At 48.2% G+C, this 24,788-nt stretch overlaps 1 protein-coding gene across 3 annotated transcripts in view; it reads right to left on the reverse strand.

Annotated features, from left to right (window-relative positions):
- Positions 1-6,759: 6,759 nt before the first annotated feature.
- The window catches only part of LOC119956084 (L-threonine ammonia-lyase), a 45,918-nt gene continuing 27,889 nt past the window's right edge, over positions 6,760-24,788 (reverse strand). For 2 of the 3 annotated variants that reach the window (XM_038782929.1, XM_038782928.1), the window contains exons 7-11: positions 22,811-22,886; positions 21,683-21,808; positions 14,591-14,758; positions 12,562-12,619; positions 6,760-7,156 (exon numbers count right to left, since the gene is read on the reverse strand). In XM_038782929.1, the coding sequence (XP_038638857.1) occupies positions 7,058-7,156; positions 12,562-12,619; positions 14,591-14,758; positions 21,683-21,808; positions 22,811-22,886 (527 nt within the window). In that variant the 3' untranslated portion in view covers positions 6,760-7,057. The remainder of the gene's footprint in view (positions 7,157-12,561; positions 12,620-14,590; positions 14,759-21,682; positions 21,809-22,810; positions 22,887-24,788) is intronic. The other variant, XM_038782930.1, reaches the window with a different exon arrangement.

The following is a 24,788-nucleotide window of genomic DNA, read 5'->3' on the forward strand; positions in this document are numbered from 1 at the left end:
GGGGGGGTTGTTGGGTTACGGGTATAGGGTGGATACGTGGGCTGAGTAGGGTGATCATGGCTCGGCACAACATTGAGGGCCGAAGGGCCTGTTCTGTGCTGTACTGTTCTATGTTCTATGTTCTAATAGGGATCAGGATTTTAAACTTAATACGTGGCCCACATAGACAATTTTCCACTATCATTAACAGAGTCTTTTTTGCCTCACTCCAGAACATTGAGCCATGTATTAAGGGAATTCATTGTCTCCCTGAGAGGAAAGGGTCTCTTGCCAACACTCAACGATCGTTGTGGTCCCCACCCAGTGCCCATATATACATTTTCCGGGGGCGCTGAATAGCAGTCCTGATTAAGAAGCTTTGTTGAGTTTCCCCTCTCTATGGCAAGCACAGTGGCGCAGTGGTTAGAACTGCTGCCTCACGGCGTCAAGGTGCCAGGTTCGATCCCGGCTCTGCGTCACTGTCCGTGTGGAGTTTGCACATTCTCCCCGTGTTTGCATGGGTTTTGCCCCCACAACCCGAAAATGTGCAGGCTAGGTGCATTGGCCACGCTAAATTGTCCCTTAATTGGAAAAAATTAATTGGGTACCTTAATTTAAAAAAAATGTTTCCCCTCTCTACTCCAGAGGCATTGAGGCAAACTGCATCTCCTCTTGTTGAACAATCACCCGACTCGACACAGATCCAGCTGAACGTCTTTCAGTTCTATGAAACGCCCTGCTGTGACAGGTTATACACTGAGGCACCCCGGGGCCTAATTTGTTAAGATCGACGGCCAGGCCTGTCCTGACAGGTATGGAGCCATCTGTGGGAACACTACTGGAGTTTTGCTAATGATAGCCTTTAAACTAAAACATGAAAGATTCATCGTTATCTCCTCTAAGATGGCCACATAAGAGGGGCTTTTGACCTAGAACGTTCTAGAATATGACGATTGCCTCTTGCTGTTAGTGCTACAACTTTTATACGGATTGTGGTCATGTTCATTCATTCAGAAATCATTAAGTTGGAGAAAATTGCTCTGTATCCCATCAAAGTAGAAATTGGTGATGATCGTAAACCATTTTACTTCACAAGGGCAGCACGGTAGCATTGTGGATAGCACAATCGCTTCACAGCTCCAGGGTCCCAAGTTCGATTCCGGCTTGGGTCACTGTCTGTGCGGAGTCTGCACATCCTCCCTGTCTGTGCGTGGGTTTCCTCCGGGTGCTCCGGTTTCCTCCCACAGTCCAAAGATGTGCAGGTTCGGTGGATTGGCCATGATAAATTGCCCTGAGTGTCCAAAATTGCCCTTAGTGTTGGGTGGGGTTACTGGGTTATGGGGATAGGGTGGAGGTGTTAACCTTGGGTAGGGTGCTCTTTCCAGGAGCCGGTGCAGACTCGATGGGCCGAATGGCCTCCTTCTGCATTGTAAATTCTATGTAAAATTCTAGTTCAAATGAAATGGAGTTTTGATTAAAGATTGATTCACTTTATTTCTTCCAATTATAAAGTTAGACTGATAGGCTTCTTCATTACAATTTGATCTTTGTCCACTCCTGGATTACCAGCTGGTGTCCTGACCCTTCAGGATTGACTTAGAATTGAAGAATAATCTCGGGCATTAAATAAGATGTGCGTTTTTAAAAGAACTTTCTTTGAATATTTGTGCTCAGTCGTTGTAAAAATATTGGAGATTGGAGGGCGGGAAATGCTGTTTGACTGATGTCAGGAATCATCCAATTGGAAGATCCAATTTGGGCAGCACGGTAGCATGGTGGTTAGCATAAATGCTTCACAGCTCCAGGGTCCTAGGTTCGATTCCGGCTTGGGTCACTGTCTGTGCGGAGTCTGCACGTCCTCCCCGTGTGTGCGTGGGTTTCCTCCGGGTGCTCCGGTTTCCTCCCACAGTCCAAAGATGTGCAGGTTAGGTGGATTGGCCATGCTAAATTGCCCGTAGTGTCTTTAAAAGTAAGGTTAAGGGGGGGGTTGTTGGGTTATGGGTATAGGTTGGATACGTGGGTTTGAGTAGGGTGATCGTTGCTCGGCACAACATCGAAGGCCGAAGGGCCTGTTCTGTGCTGTACTATTCTATGTTCTAGTCTGTCTTGGTTTTCAATCATCGCGGGAACAACAGTGCTCTGACAGGAAGGATATATCATGTGACCCGGGGGGGGCCTGTTTAACTCATTGTTCGTGACGCAGAGCGAGGCCAACAGCGTGGCTTCAATTCCCGCACCGGCTGAGGTTATTCATGAAGGCCCCTCCTTCTCAACCTTGCCCCTCGCCTATGGTCCTCTGGAACTAAAGTGACTTTACTATCACGTGACTAGAGTTTAGAAGAATATCAGGAGATCAAATCGAGGTGTACAAGATGCTAAAAGGTATGGATAAAGTAGACGTGGAGCGGAGGCATCCTCTTGCGGGGCATTCTAAAACGAGAGGTCATAATGTTACAATAAGAGGTAGCAAATTTAAAACAGATTTGAGGAGAAACCACTCCCAAAGGGTGAATCTGGAAATCGCTACCCTGGAGTGCGGTGGATTCAGGGACAGTGAGTAAATTTAAGGAGGAGTTAGACAGATTTTTATTTGGTAATGGGTTGAAGGGTTATGGAGGACGGGCCGGACGGTGGAGTTGAGGCCGTGATGGGATCAGCTGAGGGTGGCGCAGTGGGTTAGCCCTGCTGCCTCAGGGTGCCAAGGTCCCAGGTTTGATCCCAGCTCTGGGTCACTGTCCGTGTGGAGTTTGCACATTCTCCCCGTGTTTGCGTGGGTTTCGCCCCCAGAACCCAAAGATGTGCAGGGTAGGTGGATTGGCCCTTGGTTGGAAAAAATCAATTGGGTACTCTAAATTAAAAAAAAAAAAATGATGGATCAGCCATGATCACATTGAGGGTGTTTAGGCTCGGGAGGCTAACTTGCCTACTCACGCTCCGAGGCCATGGGTTCTAGGGAGGAGATGCTCTGGCTGATTTTGCAATCCAGCTCTTGGTCTGTAGCACTGCAGGTAACAGATGAGGAACATATCATCCATGATGGAATGATGGAGCAGTCTGGATGGGTTGAATGGCCTAATTCTGCTTCTATAGGGGCTGGTTTAGCTCACTCAGCTAAATCGCTGGCTTTTAAAGCAGACCAAGCAGGCCAGCAGCACGGTTCGATTCCCGTACCAGCCTCCCCGGACAGGCGCCGGAATGTGGCGACTAGGGGCTTTTCACAGTAACTTCATTGAAGCCTACTCGTGACAATAAGCGATTTTCATTTTCATTTCATTTCATATATCTTATGAACCAATGGCAGCCATGTGGGACCGGGTAGTTGGAGGTGGAAGCTCATGCCATGAAACTCAAGAAGTAATACTGGTGCCCATGTTGTGCCTGTTTTCAACGCATGGTTGACAATTACCCTTTACAGTGAGTCACAAGCCATTTTATTGCTCAGTTTCTGGCTACTTCGAAGGCCTGAAGAGAGAGGGTCACCAACAAATAACCTTTTAGTTAATGAAAGTACTTTCCGAGACCCTTCCAAGTCACCCTTATTTCTAAACAGTTATCTTTTTTTCGCAGTGTACATGGGCATATTTTTATTTTTCACCATACCGGCTTATTTTGTGTGCAACAGAACAAGAGAAGGATTTGTGACAACACAAAACGTCTGGAGGCCGAAGACCCTGAATCCCGAGCCAATTTGGCTTCAAATTCCACACTTGGCCAAGGGTTTATTCATGCTCATTACCATTCCCTCAGTTTGAAAGGTCTGTTTTTAATTTTATTTTTCCATTAGCCTGTTAGAGTGTTCTTTTAAACAGGAAATACTGGTGACATCATCGATCAGCATTGCTAGTTAATGGGACTGGATTAAGGGGCAACTACAGCCACCCTGGAGTACACAACCTGAGCTTGAAACTTAATAAAAGTAACCTGAGAGTCTACCTGGCTGGAGTCTTACGATAACAGACCACAGAGGAGAAACGGAAAGTGCTGGAAACGCTCAGCACATTTGGCAGCCTCTGGAGAAAGGAAAAATATTAACATTGTAAGGAATAGCCTTTCAGGAGAACCTCCTCAGCGAGGTTTTAGTCTTGGATGATTGGTATCGAGCTCGCCGCTTGAGAGTCAGAATGTTGGGAGTTCACATCCCACTCCTGACAATTAATCTCAGCTCACACTTCTGCATAGAATTGAGGGAGTGCCGCTCCGGCGCTGCCTTTCGAAATGGGGTGTCTAACCGAGGCCCCAATGCCCTCTCAGATGGAAAGGCCAGTGGGAAAGTTCTACAGTCTCCTTCACCCAGCTTTGGAAAACAGGTTGGCTTTGTCTCAATGCTATTTGTGGCACCTTGGCTGCCATGTTCCTACATTACAACAGGGACCACACTTCAAAAGTACCATGGGCCTTTGTTCCTCCCAAGTTTGTGAAAGTCACTATACAAATGAAATTCTTTTCTTTCTTGAAAGCGATGGCGCCAGAATCATTCATGGATTCTCTTCTTTTCCGCAGAAGCTGTTGGACCTATTCAGTGGTCTGTTTCGGGTTCACGTTTCCAGCTTTTGTGATATTGTGGGGGGTGTTTTTGCAACTGAGATCCCTTTTTTACATTGAAACCCCACCACAAGCGAGAGACAGGTGACCTTGGTGTGAAGTAGTTGCACGTCAGAGCATGCTGCCTGTGCAACAAACTCATTTCTTCACCCAAAGAGTGGTGAGCCTGTGGAATTCATTACCACAGGAAGTTATTGATGCTAAAACATTGAATATATTCAAGAGGTGCCTAGATAGAGCACTTGGGGAGAATGGGATCAAAGGCTAGGGGAGAAAGCAGGATTAGGCTATTGAGTTGGATGATCAGCCATGATCGTGATAAATGGCGGAGCAGGCTCGAAGGGACAAAAGGCCTCCTCCTGCTCCTATCTTCTATGTATCTATGTATAAGCCCAGTGTTTAGACACATGTTAATTTGGTTATGTGTTACCATGCTGTAATGTTCCCTCTCGCTGCCCTTCATGTGTAAATGATCTCTGGAAAGCTAATGGGGATAATTGTAACTTTGGCCAGTGGTGTAACACAGTTACACATCAGTCACACATTACACATCCGTTTTCTCAATGGAAAGCAAATTCAAGTGTGATGTACATCGGGATGCTAATTCACATCTCTTACACCACTGACCCAGCCAACGTTCTGTCTTGTGAGGTGATGGTCTGCACTGTGATGGCCAACTGTGTGTCAAACATCATGTGGTGTATCTGACATGGCAAGTCTTTGAGACATTTGCTGTACAGTGGGTTGAGAAGATAGAGGATTCTTTAGCCTCTGTTTTCGCTGGTCTCTCCTCATTCAGCTGTACTTTTTGCTTCTCCTATCCTCTTCTGATGACCTTCCAGTCAGGATACGGAGATCACAGCTATTGGTGACTGGATTCCCAGCTGTCAGTGTCAATGTCCGCCATCTTCATGTCTCACTTGCACGTTGTAGCTGAGATATGGGCATCCAGCAGGTCGTAACCCAGTGGCCAGTTCACCCTACAGAAGGTCTTTGGGTACACAGCTGTCAACCGTCTAATGAATGTGGCGCGGACATTGCTCCAGGAGTTGGTGACCTTGACCTGCCAAGCGATGCAAAGAATACATCCAAGATGGTGAAGGTGAAACTGTTAAGCCTTTTCTCCTGCCAAGTATATGTTGTCCAGGTCTCGACATTGTGGAGAAATGCACTGAAGACACAGCTTGGTAGCCTTGAAGTTTGATGTTTTCAGTCAGGTTGCTATTGTTCCACACACTCTTACTCAGCTTGTGCGTAACAGCTGAGCATTTGCGATGTGCATGTCGATTTCTGCAGCAAGTGACAGATTGCTGGTGACTGTGGAGCCTAGATATGGGAATCTCAACAACATCCAGCATTACATTGTCAATGTCAATTGATTATGGTATGGCAACATCCTGGAGCGTGCCATTTGTCTTCCTGATGCTGATGGTCAAACCAAACTCTTTACAGGTGTGTGAGAGTCTATCTGGCGAGGGAGAGGTGCCACAAGAGGGAGGTATGCTGGTGGAATCCGTATCCAAATACTAATTGCCAGAATACTTTCGGGTGGATCTGTCTGCAGGCGAAAAGCATCCAATTGAAAGTACTTGCCTGTGTATTTGCTGAATGAAAGGGGTTTACTCGTTGCCAGGTAGCTCCGTGGAGTCTCCTCACGGTATTCTGACCTCCTGCTGTGCTCTCGAGCTGCAGACACAGCGGAGATCTGGTCCGTCTCCAGCAAAATGCCATCGCCCCTGAAACAATGCTGATAAATTGCTGTTTTCGTGGCCTGAATTGGCTTCTGGCTGCGTAGCAATCTGGGCAGTCATTCCACCCATGGGAAAAGCAGGCGGGGAAGCTGGAAATCAGGCAGCTGAACGGATAAACTTTGAAAAAAGAAATTCTCTCTCTCCACCTCTGAGGGCTCCCTCTTCCCCCCCCCCCCCCCCCCCCCCCTTTCTGCCTCTAAGGCCCCCACCCCTCCACAAGATATAATTTTGGCAAATTGACACTCAACTCTCCAAGGTCAATGTAGCACTGCTAAACTGTGGTGTCTAAAACTAGTTCTTGTGTCCAGTTCATTGTACACAAACCAAAGAGTGATTCTTGCCCCAAATATTCCGATTATGTGCTCCAGCTTGGCGTCCCAAGAACAGTAATGTGATCATGGGATTTGGCCAAGCCACCAGACAGAACTTTGCCTGTTCCTCCCCAGAATTGTGATGTTTGATTATTTTTCAAACTATATCCAAATGGGAGGGTCGACAAAGTCATTGTTTAATGCCTCAAAATTAAAAAAAAAACAGCATGTCCGACTGTGCGGCACTCCCTCAGTAGTGAATTCATCAGGCACCAGCCTGAATACTCGGGCCGAGTGGCAAGTATGGCTGCCTTGATGGCCCCACTCTGAACAACTCCCCACAGGTGATTGGCCGCGGGAGAACCATGTACCTGCTGCCTAAACTACTTCAAAATGTAACGTACGCTCCATGGTGTCCTTCCGCTGCTGAGCTCTCCCAGTGAAACCCATCTCCCTTTATCTGCTCCAGTCTTCTTATCGTTCCAGCCAGGTGAATGTGGCGTAGCGCTCGCTCAGAGTTCTCTGCAACTGTAGAGCTTGTGTCCTGTCTCGGACCTCGATCATACAGGTAACCTGAAAAATCAATCAATCAAGGACATCATTCTGCAACATTTATTGATATATTGTATATATTCACGGGAGCGTAATAAAAACTTAACACCGTACAACGTTCTTTTTGTGGGCGTCAATGGTTGGGCCAGCATGTGATGCCCACCCCCAATTGCCCTTGAATTGTGTGGCTTTCTCAGCCATTTCAGATTAGTCCATGATTGACCCTGTGAGTGTGGCAGTCAGTCACACACTGTCAATATTCTGGAACATGGCTCCAATCCATTAGCTCTGCATTCTCACATTCCTTTGACGAACGTGGCTCCCCATATATCCCACTCTGCCCTGTCAGTCGCAAATGATCATCATTCGTCCCCCATTGCTCTGGCAGAGCTGAAAACCACCATGGACAACATCTGTTATCTATCATCCCACGTCCATCTGCTGTGATTTCATTGCCCATGTGGAATGGAGATCTGATCTAAAGGAGCCTAACTTTGCTCCCCAGATGGTGGGCAGTTTGTAATCGGAACCCCCCTTTCATGGCACGATCCGATGTGGTCCATAAGACCATAAGACATAGGAGTGGAAGTAAGGCCATTCGGCCCATCGAGTCCACTCCGCCATTCAATCATGGCTGATGGGCATTTCAACTCCACCTACCAGCATTCTCCCCGTAGCCCTTAATTCCTCGCGACATCAAGAATTTATCTATCTCTGCCTTGAAGCCATTTAGCGTCCCGGCCTCCACTGCACTCTGCGGCAATGAATTCCACAGGCCCACCACTCTCTGGCTGAAGAAATGTCTCCGCATTTCTGTTCTGAATTTACCCCCTCTAATTCTAAGGCTGTGCCCACGGGTCCTCGTCTCCTCGCCTAACGGAAACAGTTTTTTTGCATCCACCCTTTCTAAGCCATGTCCCTTTAGGATTTGGCTGGACGTGGCTATTGTCCATGTCATTCGGGGGAGACCGAGTCCCAAACAACAAACCAGCCTCACTTGAAGGTTCACAACCCAAATATTCGGCTGGGATTAACTTGAAAAGCTGCGCGTTCCTGGCAGATCTCCACTGACAATTCTCTCCCTTTTGATTCTGGACATATGGTAGACGAGATTGAAGAGTTTAGGAACACTCAGCTTGTGCAGCAGAAAGGCCTGTCAGAAAAACAGCGTTAAGCTCTGGGGAGAGGTGGGAATGTTTGCTTTGGGCTGTCGGCCTCAGGCTTCCTCATGTTTATGTGAAATCACAGATCAGTAAATTTAGTGTGTCCAGTGAATGAGGGCCAGAGGGCCCATTGCACTACGTCAGACACAGATCTGGCAGGGTGGATGTAAAATCTCTTGAAGGAACTAGACTGAACAGACCAGATGCAGACCAGTCTGGGAGATTTTGCTCCTGAGGCTGCCCGACATGAGGGTCGGGGAGTGTTTGTTCATTAACCCCGGAATAGATCCTTTCAGTATAGCTCATATTTCCGCCATTTCCTTTAAACATCAGCTGTGTTTGTATCTCGAGCAGCGACATCGTTAGTCGGCCCTCATATAAACCTCTCAGCAGGCCACATTCAGCTTGGCTGACCAGAATGGTAACGTTACTGAGTCGAATGGATGAACCACGAAGAACCGTCGAAATGATCCTAGATTTTGATTATCGTCCCAGACCGTGATGAGTGTCCGTTTTCCTTTTGGGATCGATGCGCAGAGTATTTTTCCTTTATTTTTCTCAGGCCTAATATTCCAAACAATACTCCTAACTGAGAGGCGCCACAGAACATGACCACCCATTGGGTAATAGGTCTTTACCGCCAGTCCCCCATGGTGTACAATGGTAGCAGTATCTCTGTTGGCGTGCACCTTACATTATCGAGAGGACATTGTCAAGTTTAAATCCTCGTTGCCAATGATCGAGGTCTCAAGCTGCTGATTCGAACAGTTATCTCGGAGACGGGGTTTAATCCAGCAATGATGGCAACAGTCCTGTGAACAGTTTAGCAGAGAGTGGAGACTGGGGGGTGAGTGTGAGTTGCGATAGGTCAATACGAAGGCGGTCAGTGCAGCCACTCGATTTTCAGTGAACTTCTCAGGATCTCTTTAAAGATGACGGGCGGTTCCTGATTCCAGGATTCCTGACCCCATACCCGAGCTGTTGGATTTTGGGAGTGCCTTTTTTAAAAGATACGGGCTGGTTCCTGTCAAAGGCCTACGTCCAGCAGTCCCGAACCTGGCCGACACAACTGTGGAGATGAGCATCTCCTACTTTGCAATTTTCATGGAGTCAGCTCAGGTTTTTAAAGAGTCGTGGCTCATGGCCTCTATGCAGGTTGCAAACCCCATCCATCTCTATGGCCGCTTATGCTCCCTGGGCCAAACTCCACCCTTCAACCTTCAAGGGCAGCACGGTAGCATTGTGGATAGCACAAATGCTTCACAGCGCCAGGGTCCCAGGTTCGGTTCCCCGCTGGGTCACTGTCTGTGTGGAGTCTGCACGTTCTCCCCGTGTGTGTGCGTGGGTTTCCTCCGGGTGCTCCGGTTTCTTCCCACAGTCCAAAGATGTGCAGGTTAGGTGGATTGGCCATGCTGAATTGCCCTCAGTGTCCAAATTGCCCCTTAGTGTTAGGTGGGGTTTCTGGGTTATGGGGATAGGGTGGAGGTATGGGCTTGGGTAGGGTGCTCTTTCCAAGAGCCAGTGCAGACTCGATGGGCCGAATGGCCTCCTTCTGCACTATGAATTCTATGAAAAACCCATCTCTCATGGCAAATTGTGGTAGTGTGGTCCCTTTAAGAGGCAATCATTTTGCAGGCCATGTGACAGGCCCTGAGCTATGGGGGACAGAGCACACGAACGTACCCCTATCGCGTGTTTAGGTGCAGATCTGGCTGCTGGGGTTTGGTCAGAGTTAGTCTGGGTGTTGTGGGAACAAGACCCATGTAGTAGTTGTACAATTCTGTGTATATAGTTCTTAGTTCAATAAATCACTGTTGTGATTAAACACTGCCTTGTTGCTGGCCTCACAATACAACACCCTTCACTTTGCACACGTTAAGCTCTGCCGTTTCACACACCTCCTACAGCCCCTCACACCCCAACCTGTGACATTTCCATCTTCCCCCCCCTTTTGGCCTCTATGCAAGTCTATGACACTTCCATGCCTTTTTCACCACTATACACTACTTTAAACCAATTAATCCTGAAGTATATCGTGGAATGTGTAAAAAAAAGCTTTAAAAATAGTAATTCATTCATAACTTTCTCCTATATTTAAAAAAAGTTCACTATAAGCCAGTAAAAGTGTCAATCATTCAAACGCTTTAAACTATCAATAACAAAAACTGAAAACCACTAAACTAGTGCAAAAAACATTGTGAAATTGACAGCAGAGATCAGAAAGCCTGGGCTGTCAATCAAACAATGTTTTCTCTGTGGAGCAGCTGTTTCAACAAACATATGGATGTCTGCCCTCTCAACCAAGCCTCATTATCTATGCTTGGCTGAGAGCCCAAACATCTATTAGATTAGCAAAACACCTCAGCTGAAGGCAATGCTAGGAGGGGTGACTGAAAGCTTGGTCAGAGGGGTCGTTTCAAGGAGATTTTAATTGAGGAGAGGCAGACAGAGAAGCAGAAAGGTTACAGAAGGAAATCTCAGTGTGAGGAGCCCAGGCAGAGTGTTCAATGGTGTGGTGCAGAGATGAACAAGAGAGTGCACTACCTCCCCCAAAAGCGCCCCCTGCTGACCCAGTGCAACATTTCATTTCTCTATTCATGACACAACCAAATAGGACCTCCCAGAAAGTGACAAATGCTAATGTGTGTTAGTTAGGCCACATTTGGAGTATAGTGTTCAATTCTGGTCGCCACACTACCAGAAGGATGTGGAGGCTTTAGAGAGGGTTGCAGAAGAGATTTACTAGGATGTTGCCTGGTATGGAGGGCATTAACTATGAGGAGAGGTTGAATAAACTCGGTTTGTTCTCACTGGAACGACGGAGGTTGAAGGGCGACCTGATAGAGGTCTACAAAATTATGAGGAGCATAGACAGGGTGGATAGTCAGAGACCTTTTCCCAGGGTAGAGGGGTTAATTACTAGGGGGTATAGGTTTAAGGTGCGAGGGGCAAAGTTTAGAGGAGATGTACGAGGCACGTTTCTTTACACAGAGCGTAGTGGGTGCCTGGAACTCGCTGCCGGAGGAGGTGGTGGAAGCAGGGACGATAGTGACGTTTAAGGGACACCTTGACAAATACATGAATAGGATGGGAATAGAGGGCTACTGACCCTGGAAGTGTAGAAGATTTTAGTTCAGACGGGCAGCATGGTCGGCACAGGCTTGGAGGGCCGAAGGGCCTGTTCCTGTGCTGTACATTTCTTTGTTCTAGTATCTGAGAATATATTACCCAGAACTGTTGGGAACCAATTACCTGAGCTCTTTGTAGAAACAGTCATTGTAGAAACAATATCTGAGCTAGATTCACGTTGACCGAGCTTTCAAATTGGCCTGGTTTTCTTGGTGTCCACCCTGAACTCATAGGGCTCAACTGTCGGCCATTCAGCCCCTTGAGTCTGCTATGCCATTCTACTTGATCATGGCTAATTTGTATTTCACATCCATCTACCCAACAACGATCCACATCCCCTCATACCCTCACCCAACAAACACTGAACCACTGCCCGCATATAATCATGTCCATACTTAATTTATTGGGACGATCTGGATGAAAAAAATGAAGGGTTTACTGACAATCCAATAGTTCTAGATTCCAAATCAGTTTCTGAATCCCCAACAACCTTGACCGAGATTCTACCCCAGAGGAATCTCCTCGGGTTTGAGTTCATTAGGTGCTGGGGAGGGATGGAATTTTTATACATTCATTTATGGGATGTGGGCATTGCTGACTAGACCAGCATTTATTGCCCACCCTTAGTCGCCCTGGAAAAGGTGGTGGTGAGCTGCCTTCATCAACTGCTGCAGTCCCCAAGGTGTAGGTGCATCCATAGTGCTGTTAGGGAAGGGAATTCCAGGATTTTGACCCAGCGACAGTGAAGGAACGGCCGATATATTTCCAAGTCAGGATGGTGAATGGCTTGGAGGGGAACCTCCAGGTGGTGGGGTTCCCATGTATCTGCTGCCCTCGCCCTTCTAGACGGTAGTGGACATAGGTTTGGAAGGTGCTGCTAAGGAGCCTTGGTAGTTCCTGCAGTGGATCTTGTAGTTGGGACACACGCTGCAAATACTGTTCGTAGGTGGCACCTGCACATTACCCATTGCATAACGGGGGAATCACCATTCATTCTGTCCAATCGCTGCTGAATTTGAATCTTAACGCCATTGTGCAGTCCATCCCCCCAATTGGAACAACAAATGAAAGTATGTTGGACAACAAAATAGCAACACCAAACTCAGTCGACCTCAACTTCCAAAGCTCTCTTACCTTAACGCTGAAGATATCGGAGGTGACAAATGCTCGTTCCTGAGAGATATCCAACACCCTAAGGCAAGAAGGAGTGAGAGAAGATAGAATGAACTGAAGGCAGCGACAGAAAGAGAGTCAGAGTTCAATAATGTTCTTGAAAGGAAATAAGTTGTTGAAAATAAAGGATTGTTAAGAAGTATTGGCAGAAAGCAGGGATTAGACCAGGTGACTCATTAAAAAAAGGTTCACGTGATGGACCAGGTACAATAAAATTTGGGAATTATGGGTGCTTCGGGAATTGGCATCAGGGGCGGAATTCTCCGACCCCCGCAGGGTCGGGGAATCGCCCGGGGCCGGCATAAATCCCGCCCCTGCCGTGGCCGGAATTCTCCGCCACCCGGGAATCGGCGGGAGCGGGAATCGCGCCGCGCCAATCGGCGTGCCCACCAGCGATTCTCCGGCCCGCGATGGGCCGAAGTCCCGCCGCTGACAGGCCAATCCCGCCGACGTGGTTTAAACCACCTCTGTGCCAGCAGGATTGGCGGCGAGAGTGGGCGCCAGGGGGTGGGGGGGGCCCACAAGGTGGCCTGGCCCGCGATCGGTGAGCAGGCCAGTGCCGTGGGGGCACTCCTTTTCTTTCGCCTCCACCATGGCGGAGGCGTAAGAGACCCCCTCCACAGCGCATGCGCCGGTGGTGACATCAGCGGCCGGTGGTGACATCAGCGGCCGCTGACGCACCGGCGCATGCGCGGACCGGCGAAGGCCTTTCAGCCAGCCCTGAAGCTGGGCGGCGTAGCGCCAAAGGCCGTTGGCGCCAGTTTTGGCACCGGCCGGCGGAGCGGAAACCACTCCGGCGCGGGCCTAGCCCCTAAAGGTGCGGAGAATTCCGCACCTTTGGGGAGGCCCAACGCCGGAGTGATTAACAACACTCAGCTACGCCGGGACCCCCCCCGCCCCGCCGGGTAGGGGGGGAATTGCGCCCCAGATGTCAGCTTTTTGCATATGTTCATTGTACAGGATGTCATTTTAACCATGTTGTACAGAGATAGTCATCATTGGCCCAGTGAGGGCAGCACGGTGACACAGTGGGTTAGCACTGCTGCCTCATGGCGCCGAGGTCCCTGGTTCGATCCCGGCTCTGGGTCACTGTCCGTGTGGAGTTTGCACATTCTCCTCATGTTTGCGTGGGTTTCGCCCCCACAACACAAAGGTGTGCAGGCTAGGTGGATTGGCCATGCTAAATTGCCCCTTAATTGGAAAAAATGAATTGGGTACTCTAACTTTATAAAAGTGAAAACAAATCATTGGCCCAGTGTTGACAACAAGAATTATTCTTGCCTAAAATAGTCCAGGAGATGGCTGTTAACAAAATAAGATTTTTTATATACAAGGAAACAACACACAAAACAGAATGCATACATTCCTACAGCTAACATATGAAAAAAATTATTTGCTGGCAGATATTTAGAGGGAGATGGTGACATTGTCATTTCATTTGGCACGGTGGCACAGTGGTTAGCACTGCTGCCTCACAGTGCCAGGGACCTGGGTTCAATTCCAGCCTTGGGTGACTGTGTGGAGTTTGCACGTTCTCCCCATGTCTGTGTGGGTTTCACCCCCACAACCCAAAGATGTGCGGGTTAGGTGGATTGGCCACGCTAAATTGCCCCTTAATTGGAAAAAAAAGAGAATTGGGTACTCTAAATTTATAAAAGAACATTTTTTTCAAAATCCCACCAGCAGCCATGGTGAGATTTGAAACCACGACCCCAGAATATTAGAAAGGACCTCTGGATTACTTGTCAAATTATAGGAGTTATAGAATCCCTACCGTGCAGAAAGAAGCCATTCGGCCCATTGAGTCTGCACCGACCCTGCGAAAGAGCACCCTACCTGAGCCCAATGCCCCACCCTCTTCCCCGTAACCCCATCTAGCCTTTTGGTCACCAAGGGGAAGTTTAGCGTGGCCAAGCCACCTAACCTGCACATCTTTGGACTGTGAGAAACCACATTTCTAAAATATTTCCCATGGTTTCTCTGTACTCACCGTGCTTCTTCACGGGCAAGTATCTCAAGTAGTTTTGCGACATCTGCCGCGCAGTCAGCCAGTTGGAGGGAGAACTTGCACAGCTTGCTGTCCAGCACCAAGGCCCTGTCCAGACACTGGCGCATCAGGGAGACCTCCATATTCCCGCTGCACAAAACGATGACCACTCTGAAATAGACAGCCGGAGGACCAGTTAGCAAACATCTGGGTCAAACGTGCTTCCCCTGCAGCAGCTCCAGTCGTCAGAATACTCAGCCAGAGGAAGTCTAGTCCTGCAGATGGTCTCCCAGCAGCTGCCCTCATCCCTCGAAGGAACTCAAAGACCAGGCAAAGCATCCTGCAATGAGCTGGCAATATATCATCTTACAGTCAATTAATCATCACTCAAGTAATGGAGAAATCTGCGATGGATGATTAGAGAGAGGAATGGGATGGATAAAACTACAGTAAACTGGTTAGGCCTGTATGGCAGGATGGTTTTGATGTGTTGGGTAGGCTGGGTCTATGTGGACTGCGTTTGATGCAGTGTAGCGAGAGACAGGCTTCCAACACTTGATGAGATGCAACACGATTTTATTTAACATCTAACTATATTACATGCTTAACGGTAGGTTGACACTATGCTGACTTGACTGGAGACCTGAGGCTAGCCTGACCAGACTTACTGACTACCACATGGTGTTTGCACTGGCTATGCTCACGAGCTCTGACTGTCTCAGAGGCTGGATCCCGAGAGCGTGAGAAAACTGGTGCCCTCTGGCTTTATAGTGGTCATGTCATGTCTGGTGATTGGCTGCTGTGTTCTGTGTGCTTACTGGTCATCGTGTGTGTCAATCACTGCCTGTCTGCACTCCATTATATACATGGATGTATATTATGACATCTCCCCTTTATTTTTGGAAGTTGGTGTTCAGATAATAAATATTAAGGTGCATGTGCGTGGGGATGTGTATATGTGCGTGACTATATACAGAATATGCTAAAATGGACTTATATTCATAGGAAGGTGTCGCTAGTGCAGATATAGGGCAGATGGAATGGTAAAAAACGATATTTACAGAGGTCAAAACGATGAGGTAACAAAATCGTGCAAACGTTCAGTCTATAAGTTTAGTCTCTGTGGCGGGAGACGAATTCTGGTTGACCGCCTCAAGGGTGGATCAGGGGCCGCCTGCACTTGGATAGGCGGGACCGCCGCCAATGCGGTGGTCGCAGAGGTCGACAGGATTGCTGGTAGATCGGTGGCCTTGTGGCAGGGCACATCCAGAGGAAGCAGTGTGTGAGGTGGGACATCACGGTTGGGTGGCGGGCGTGGAAGTCTGCGCAGCGCCCGCTTGTTGCGTCGTAGGAAAGAGCCATCAACCATGCGAACGAGGAACGATCTCGGGGCCATTTGCTTGGCCATTGCTGTGGCGGACCAGCCACCGTCAGGCAGCTGTACACGAACTCGATCAGTTGGGACCAGCTCAGGGAGATCCGTGGCATGAGCGTCGTAGGCTGATTTCTGTTGGGCCCGAGACTGCTGCATCTTCTGTACGACCGGGAAGTTGTCAAGGTCTGGAATGTGGATTGGTGGAACTGTAGTTCGCAGAGTGCGGTTCATGAGCATCTGCGCTGGAGACAACCCAGTGGACAGCGGGGTGGCTCTGTATGCCAACAGCACCAGGTTGAAGTTGGAGCCCGAGTCTTTAGCCTTGCATAGTAATCTTTTGACGATGTGGACCCCTTTTTCGGCCTTCCCATTTGACTGCGGGTAGTGGGGGCTGGATGTGACGTGACGAAAGTTGTATAGCCGGGCAAAATCAGACCACTCCTGGCTGTAAAAACAGGGGCCGTTGTCACTCATCACCGTGAGTGGTATCCCATGTCTGGCAAATGTTTCTTTGCACGCCTTAATCATCGCCGCCGACGTGAGGTCGGACAGTCTCACCACTTCGGGGTAATTGGAAAAGTAGTCGACCAGGAGGACATAGTCACGCCCCTTGGCGTGGAAAAGGTCGGCACCGACTTTGGACCATGGGGAGGTCACTATCTCATGTTGCTGCAGAGTTTCTTTAAGTTGAGCTGGCTGAATTTTTTGACATGTAGGGCAGTTGAGGACCGTGTTGGCAACGTCCTGGCTGATGCCCGGCCAGGAGACTGCCTCCCGTGCTCTGCGTCGACATTTCTCGACTTACGGAGTGTCGGGAGTCCAGGGGGCGAGAGAGGCCGACGTTTTGGCCTTTGCCTCCTTGGTAGCCCGGAGGTGGATCTTATTAGCGTGGAGGGAATCGAAGCCTCCAAAATCAGGGGTTTGGGTTAGTGACATGGCTGGGTTTCTCAGACTTGAGAATATTAAGTTCGCCCTGAGAGGGTCAACGTTAGAGTTTGTCCAGAGGTGGCAGCCGTTTATCGACTTCTTCGGAGAACACTAAACATCAGCAGATTCGATAAGGGGGGGGAGGGGGTGTAGGGGGGAGTTAGGCTATTTTTTGTTTAGAGTAGGCGGGAACAAGGGGAGATGGAGAGATGTGTTACACGTGCACTATGTGTACATTTGTATTTGTATTGTTTATTGTTATAAAATCATAAATGACTAATAAAAATTTTTTTAAAAATAAATAAGTTCAAAGGGAAATTGGATGGGAACTTCGGGGAAATAAACTTTCAGGGCTATGGTGATAGAGAGCAGGGGAATGGGACTGACTGGATTCCTCTACAGAGAGCTGACATAGACTCAATCGGCCGAGTGACCTCCTCTGTACTGTTGTGACTCTCTGGTCACAGTGCTGCCCCTAATGGCGAAGAGGGGCCATTCCCCGGCTGGTCACAGTACTATCTCTTATGGTGAAAATGGGACTGTCTCCTACTGGTCACATCAAGGACTCTGGCAGTGAAAAGAATATAACATTCTAAAAATAATAATAATCTTTATTAGTGTCTTACATTAACACTGCAATGAAGTTACTGTGAAAATCCCCTAGTCGCCACACTCTGGCACCTGTTCAGGTTCACAGAGGGAGAATTCAGAATGTCCAATTCACCCAACAAGCACATCTTTTGGGACTTGTGGGAGGAAACGGGAGCGCCCGGAGGAAATCCACACAGACACGGGGAGAACGTGCAGACTCCGGACAGACAGCGATCCAAGCCGGGAACCGAACCTGGGGACCCTGCCCTGTGAAGCAACAGTACTAACCACTGTGCTATCATGCCGCCCATACTGGTCACATCAAGGACTCTGGCACTGAAAAGAATATAACATTCTGAAGATCACAGCGCGGACAGTGCAAACAGAGGTAGGCCGGGTTGCCAACCCTCCAGAATTGGCCTGGAGTCTCCAGGAATTGAAAAACAATCTCCAGGATTCTGCTGGATGTAACTGTGGAGAAAAATCACTGGGACAGCAAAGAAGAGAGTTCTTAGAAAGACATTGAGCATTTCTCTTGGCCATGTATAAAAGGGTAATGAGACTTTGTGCTTTCCAGTTGGAGCAGGAAGGTCGAGCGTCACAAGGCTGGGTGTGTTGGCCAACTGATGGCTGGAGGGCAAGTCATACGATGGAACCTCCCAGGAATACATCTAATCACAGTTGGCAACCCCAACTCTGACCCTGGCAAGACTGGCGAAACTAACACCACCCTAGGAGGAGCAGAAATTGGCAAAGAAGGCAATAACATTTAGGTACAAATTCTACGAAGGGTTAACGTTAATCTCAAACTCTTCAGACCTTGAAATTATAGGCAGCGTAGTGAATTTCACTGCCCTCGGATTCCAAAAAGGAGGTCATGTTGCAGTTAATACAGAGAGGAATTGTGATAAAACACAGGAAGACATCAATAAGCTTGCAGAATGGCTGTTTAATTGCCAAATGAACCTCATTATAGATAAACCTGAGGGAGTCCACATGGAGGAGAATAAGGAGGCAGTGTGTGAAAAATAAGCACCTAAAAGGGGTCGGGAAAGGGAGGTGCAGATACACACACTACGAAAGCTAAAAAGACACAGATTACGAAAGCTAAAAAGGCCATTCGAAAAAGCAAACAAGCGCTGCGATTCATTTGTAGAAGTGAAACGAAACTTGGGTCGATAAATCCTTGCTTCGACCACTCTTGAGAGTACTGTGGACTGTTCTGGTGTCCATATTATGAAAAGAGACACTGGGGAAGGTGCAAAGAATGATTTACTGGAACAATGTCAGATCTGAGAGATGGTACGCATCAGAAAAGATTGAACAGGCTCAGCTGTTTTCTCTAGAAAATAGGAGGCTGAGGGAGTGATGTCATTCTGATTATAGGGGAGTCTGATAGGGCAGAAGTGCAGAGGAGATTTATACTTGCCGATATCAGACAGAATTTCCTGCAAAGCATGCGTGTTCTGTGGGCAGAATCGGAAGCTGCTGCGATTCCCAATCCCGCCCGGGATCAGTTGAGAATAGTGATATTCGTGGTCGGCATGGTAGCACAGTATTTAGCACTGTTGCTTCACAGCTCCAGGATCCCAAGTTCAATTCCCAGCTTGGATCATTGTCTGTGCGGGGTCTGCACGTTCTCCCGGTGTCTGCACAGGTTTCCTCCGGGTGCTCCGGTTACCTCCCACAGTCCAAAGATGTGCAGGTTAGGATGTCCAAAGAAAAAGGTTAGGTTGGGTTACGGGGATAGGGTGGAGGTGTGGGGTTAAGTGGGGTGCTGTTTCCAGGGGCCGGGGAAGACTCGATGGGTCAAACAGCCTCTTTCTGCACTGTAAATTCTATATCACCAACCAACATAAATTATGGTCACATTAGGTCAGCGGAGGTGGGTGCACAGTGTGTGTGTGTGCCGTGTCCAATGACGGCCCACCTTGAAGCTCAAAAGGCAGAGTGCAGGGAGCAGGTAAAATCTTGGTCAATTTGGGATGTAATCCCCTCAATAAGGAGCATAATTGTTGGTGGTGCTGATCTGTGCTGGCCAACCAAAATACTGCCCGCCAGACATGAAATTCAACCCGAGGGACCGTAAAAACCAGACAATCACTGATAAGTCCAATTGAGAATTCAGGAGAAGCGCCCAGATTGGTTAGAATATGAAATCCGCTTCCACAGGGACTGGTTAAGGAAAGTTGCCTTTTAATTTGTTCATGGGATTTGAGTGTAGAGCAGCACGGATACATTTTAAAATTTTTTTAGAGTACCCAATTATTTATTTATTTATTTCCAATTTCAGGTGCAATTTAGCGTGGCCAATCCACCTACCCTGCACATCTTTGGGTTGTGGGGGTGAAACCCACGCAGGCACGGGGCGAATGTGCAAACTCCACACGGACAGTGACCCAGGGCCGGGATTCGAACCCGGGCCCTCAGCGCCGCAGTCCCAGTGCTAACCACTGCGCCACATGCCGCCCAGCATGGATACATTCAAGGGGAAGCTCACTAAGCACATGAGGGATAAAGGAATGGAAGGACACACTGACAGGGTTAGGTAAAGAGGTAAGGGAGGAGGCTTAAATGCTGGCATAGATCTGATGGGTAGAAAGGCTGATCCTGCACTGCATAAACTCTGTGGAAATCAAACTGAGAGTCTATTAAACTGTAAGAGCAAAACTCAGAACGACACCCGAATCTTTCTTTTATTATTCTTTCAAGGCACGGGGGATAGACCAGCATTTGTTGCCCAACCCTAATTGCCCTCGAACGGAATGACTCGCTCAACCATTTCAGAGGGCCGTTAAAAGTCGCACACATCACTGTGGTCTGGAGTCACATATAGGCCAGACAGGGTAAGGACAGCAGATTTCCTTCCCCTGAATGGGGTATTAGTGATTTTAAACAACGATTGATGGCGGTGGTCAAATTTCAAATCGCAGATTTTATTAATTGAATTTGAATTCAGCTGCCATGGTCAAGTCCCTCGATCAGGCACTGGTCATTAATTTGCCATTTAAGTGCCGCAGTCTGTCAGCGGTGTGGGAAGTTTGACCATGGGCCTTCTCACCCAAAACGTTATTCTGGTGAAGGCGGAAAGGTGGCAGGTTCTGGCTCCCCACCTTCCCGTCCAAACAAATGCCCTGCCCACCTCGAAACTCGCCACAGACAAAGCAAAAGATGGCCCTGCACAAACCTCCCCCCACCGCTTCTTCATCTAACCCTGCCAGCACATAATCTACTGTCTTCCTTTCTCCCTCATCTGCTTCCTCGCCTCTCTTTAAAAACATCCACGCGCTTCACTCAACCATTTGGGGCAGTGATTTCTACATTCAGAGCGATCTCTCGAGTAGGAGATGCCATTCGACAAAATGAAGTGTAAAAAAAAAACTCTTTGAAAACCTATGACAGCAAATCAGCTGAAATTGGAGTGGTAGTGATGATCTTCAGTCCAGTGTCTCAATAATGAGCCAACTTTAACAGCAGAATCATCGAGGGAGCAGGATCCCTCTCTTTCAAAACAAACGTGCACTCAGCAATGTCACTGGGGGTGGGGTTGGTGGTCGGATAGCTCTGTTGGCCGGACAGCTGGTTTGTGATGCGAAGCGGTGTCAACAGCGCAGGTTCAATTCCCGTAGCAGCTGAAGTTATCCGGGGCCTTGCCCCTCGCCTGAGGTGTGGTGACCCTCAGGTTAAATCACCGCCAGATCCTTCAAATGGGGGAGAGCAGCCTATGGCCTTTGGCGACTTTCACTTCAAGGTACCGAGGGGCTGGTTTAGCACAGTGGGCTAAACAGCTGGCTTGTAATGCAGAACAATGCCAGCGGCGCGTGTTCAATTCCCGTATCGGCCTCCCCGAACAGGCGCCAGAATGTGGCGACTAGGGGCTTTTCACAGTAACTTAATTTGAAGCCTACTTGTGACAATAAGCAGTTATTATTATTATTATAAAGGCAAAAATGATGCCAGGGAAAGACACTGGGGCTGGGACTATTGGAGGAGCTCTTTTAAAGAGCGGTAGCAGTTCAATGGGGTCGGTAGCTTCATTCTGTGGTCTGATTGCACCAGTCAAGATTTAGCAGGAGATTTGGATTGAATTTTCCAACAGCGATTCTGAAATTCTACCTGCTTTCTGAAAAAGAATCTTCAAGAACAGCGTGTAATACAGGGCATCGGCTGAAACGATGCCATGGTTTTGAGGAAACTCTTACCGTTTGCCTTTGAGTTCCGGTAGTTTCCCGGCAACCACAGCAGCAAGGCCCAGAGCTCCCTCGGCGTCCACTGTAGCCCTCTCGTACTCCATGAGGCGAAGTATGGCGAGTAGAATGTCCTCCTCCCTGAATCACAGACGCATCTTACTGTAGACAACAGCTTCTCACAGAATGAGGAGACAAACCCTCTCGCAATTTTGAAAAAGTTCTCACTCCTTCATTTTCCTCTCTGCGCTGCCAGTGGCTGTGATGCCTTTCCCAGCACAGACCCACAGTTGTAGCAGCCCCCTGGCACTTTGGGGAAAGTGGTCACTCGTGCAACGCTAAACTGAGACCCCCGCTCCCCCATCTGCCCCTTCAGGTGTAAAAAATCCTGCGGCACTATTTCGAAGAACAATAGGAGAATTGTCCCTGCGCCCTCGTCAATATTAATCATCGAACCAACTTCACCAAAGAAGATTACTTAGTAATTTATTTCATTGCTGTTTGTGGGAGCTTGCTGTGCATAAATTGGCTGCTGTGTTTCCAACATTATTACAGTGATTGTGGAAGTGCTTCATTGGTTGCAAAGTGCTTTGGGACGTCCTAAGTTCATGAAAGATGCTATAGAACTGCAAAACTAAGGGGGCGCGGCACGGTGGCACAGTGGCTAGCACTGCTGCCTCACAGCCCCAGGGACCCGGGTTCGATTCCGGCCTTGGGTGACTGTGTGGAGTCTGCACGTTTTCCCCGTGTCTGCGTGGGTTTCCTCCGGGGGCTCCAGTTTCCTCCCACGGTCCAAAGATATGCAGGTTAGGTGGATTGGCCGTGCTAAATTGCCCCGTAGCATCCAAAAGGTTAGGTGGGGATAAGGTGGGGGCCTGACCCTAATTAGAGTTAGGGTTAGGCTGCCCTTTCAGAGGGTCGGTGCAGACTCGATGGGCCGAATGGCCTCCTTCTGCACTGTAGGGATTCTATGATTCGTTGTACCAATAAGGTGAGCATAGTCAGTGTGCCAATTAGTGGGTGTAATTGGAATGGCATTATGGGGGTACATTACAATACCCAATGAGATGGCATTTTGGGTACTCTGGACATCTTTTCCTAAACCATTATAAAGACTATTCCTAAGAAATAAATGCTACTTACTTAACAGTAACGACCTTATCGATTAGTTTCTTAGTCATCTGAAAAGCTTTGCTGCCAAAAGAAGAGTTGATCAATTCTGTGAAATAAAGAGACAGTTTTGAACTTCTGATGTACAAATCGCAGGTTTGGTAACAGCTAAATGTTGTCTACCGCAGCAACAAGAATTTGTATTTGTGTAGCACCATCTCCAACAGGAGAGAAGCTGCCCATTGCCCTTTGACATGCAATAGAATTACTCTTGGTAAAGGCAGCACGGTGGCTCAGTGGGTTAGCCCTGCTGCCTCACGGCGCCGAGGTCCCAGGTTTGAACCCGGCTCTGGGTCACTGTCCGTGTGGAGTTTGCACATTCTCCCCGTGTTTGCGTGGGTTTCGCCCCCACAACCCAAAGATGTGCATGATAGGTGGATTGGCCATGCTAAATTGTCCCTTTATTGGAAAAAATAATTGGGTACTCTAAATTCTTTTGAAAAAAGAAAAATATTAAGGTTTACCACACAAATCGGCAGGTTCACTATTTTCTGGGAATAGAAACACCCTCCTGATCCATTGCCTTTTACACAACTGGAGATTTGATACCTCACTCTATCGAAGGCCCAGAGGCCATTTGGCCCATTGAGTCCTATAAACAATCTACTCAAACACAATCGATTCCTTTAATCATCTTATCAATTTACGTTGATTCTAATAATTGTTTGCAGAGAAAGAATCTGAAGCTAGCCTGTACCTTATAAAAGGTTTATTTCCGGGTCAGCAAAGTCACAGACTCTCCCAGTTCCTCCCAGAACACTGAAGCTCTTTCTCATAGGCCCAAGTGCCTAACTCCCAAGCTTCGTTGTGAAGGAGATGCAGACTTTTAACATTTGTGGGATGTGGACGTCACTGCCTAGGCCAACGACTACGTCCCATTCCTAATTGGCCTTGAGAAAGTGCTGGTGACCTGCCTTCTCGAACCGCTGCAGTTCCTGTGGTGTAGGTACACCCACAGTGCTGTTAGGGAGGGAGTTCCAGGATTTGGACCCAGCGACAGTGAAGGAACTGCCGATATATTTCCCAGTCGGGGTGGTGCGTGATTCGGAGGGGAGACGAGGATGCTTGTGTAGGACATGCTTATCATTCACTACAGCGCTAACCTTTCTCCTCCAAAACACCAGACACACCCCTAGTTTGAGTAAAACAGGTAACCAATTGAACTGAATCAAATAAATTGGGAGACAACAGAGAGCCAATGTGGTTGACTCTTCCATATATACCATTGAGTATAGTTAGCACCATCAAGTACTGGGATTTAACATTAATTTATCAGATTGATTGATTGATTGATTTATTGTCACATGTACCAAAGTACAGTGAAAAGTATTTTTCTGCAGCCAAGTGCACAATAGCCAAAAAGAATAATCACAGAATTTACAGTGCAGAAGGAGGCCATTCAGCCCATCGAGTCTGCACCGGCCCTTGGAATGAGCACCCCACTCAAGCACACACCTCCTTCATCCCATCCCCCTTAACCCAGTAACCCCAATTAACCTTTTTGGACACTAAGGGCAATTTAGCATAGCCAGTCCACCTAACCCACACATCTTTGGACTGTGGGAGCAAACCAGAGCACCCGGAGGGAACCCACGCACGCACGGGAGAACGTGCAGACTCCACACAGACAGTGACCCAAGCCAGGAATCGAACCTGGACCCGTGAAGCAACTGTGCTAAACACTATGCTACAGTGCTGCCCCCAACAGAGTCCGAGTAATCGACAGAGTACATTGACAAATAGTACATTGACAAATAGTGATTGGTCACAGTGCAGAACAAGGGGCTAAACAAAGCAAATACATGAGCAAGAGCAGCATAGGGCGTCGTGAATAGTGTTCTTACAGGGAACAGATCAGTCCGAGGGGGAGTCATTGAGGAGTCTAGTAGCTGTGGGGAAGAAGCTGTTCCTATGTCTGGATGTGCGGGTCTTAATATTTCTGTATCTTCTG

Source organism: Scyliorhinus canicula, chromosome 22 (assembly GCF_902713615.1).
Source record: "Scyliorhinus canicula chromosome 22, sScyCan1.1, whole genome shotgun sequence".
Taxonomy (NCBI): Eukaryota; Metazoa; Chordata; class Chondrichthyes; order Carcharhiniformes; family Scyliorhinidae; genus Scyliorhinus; species Scyliorhinus canicula.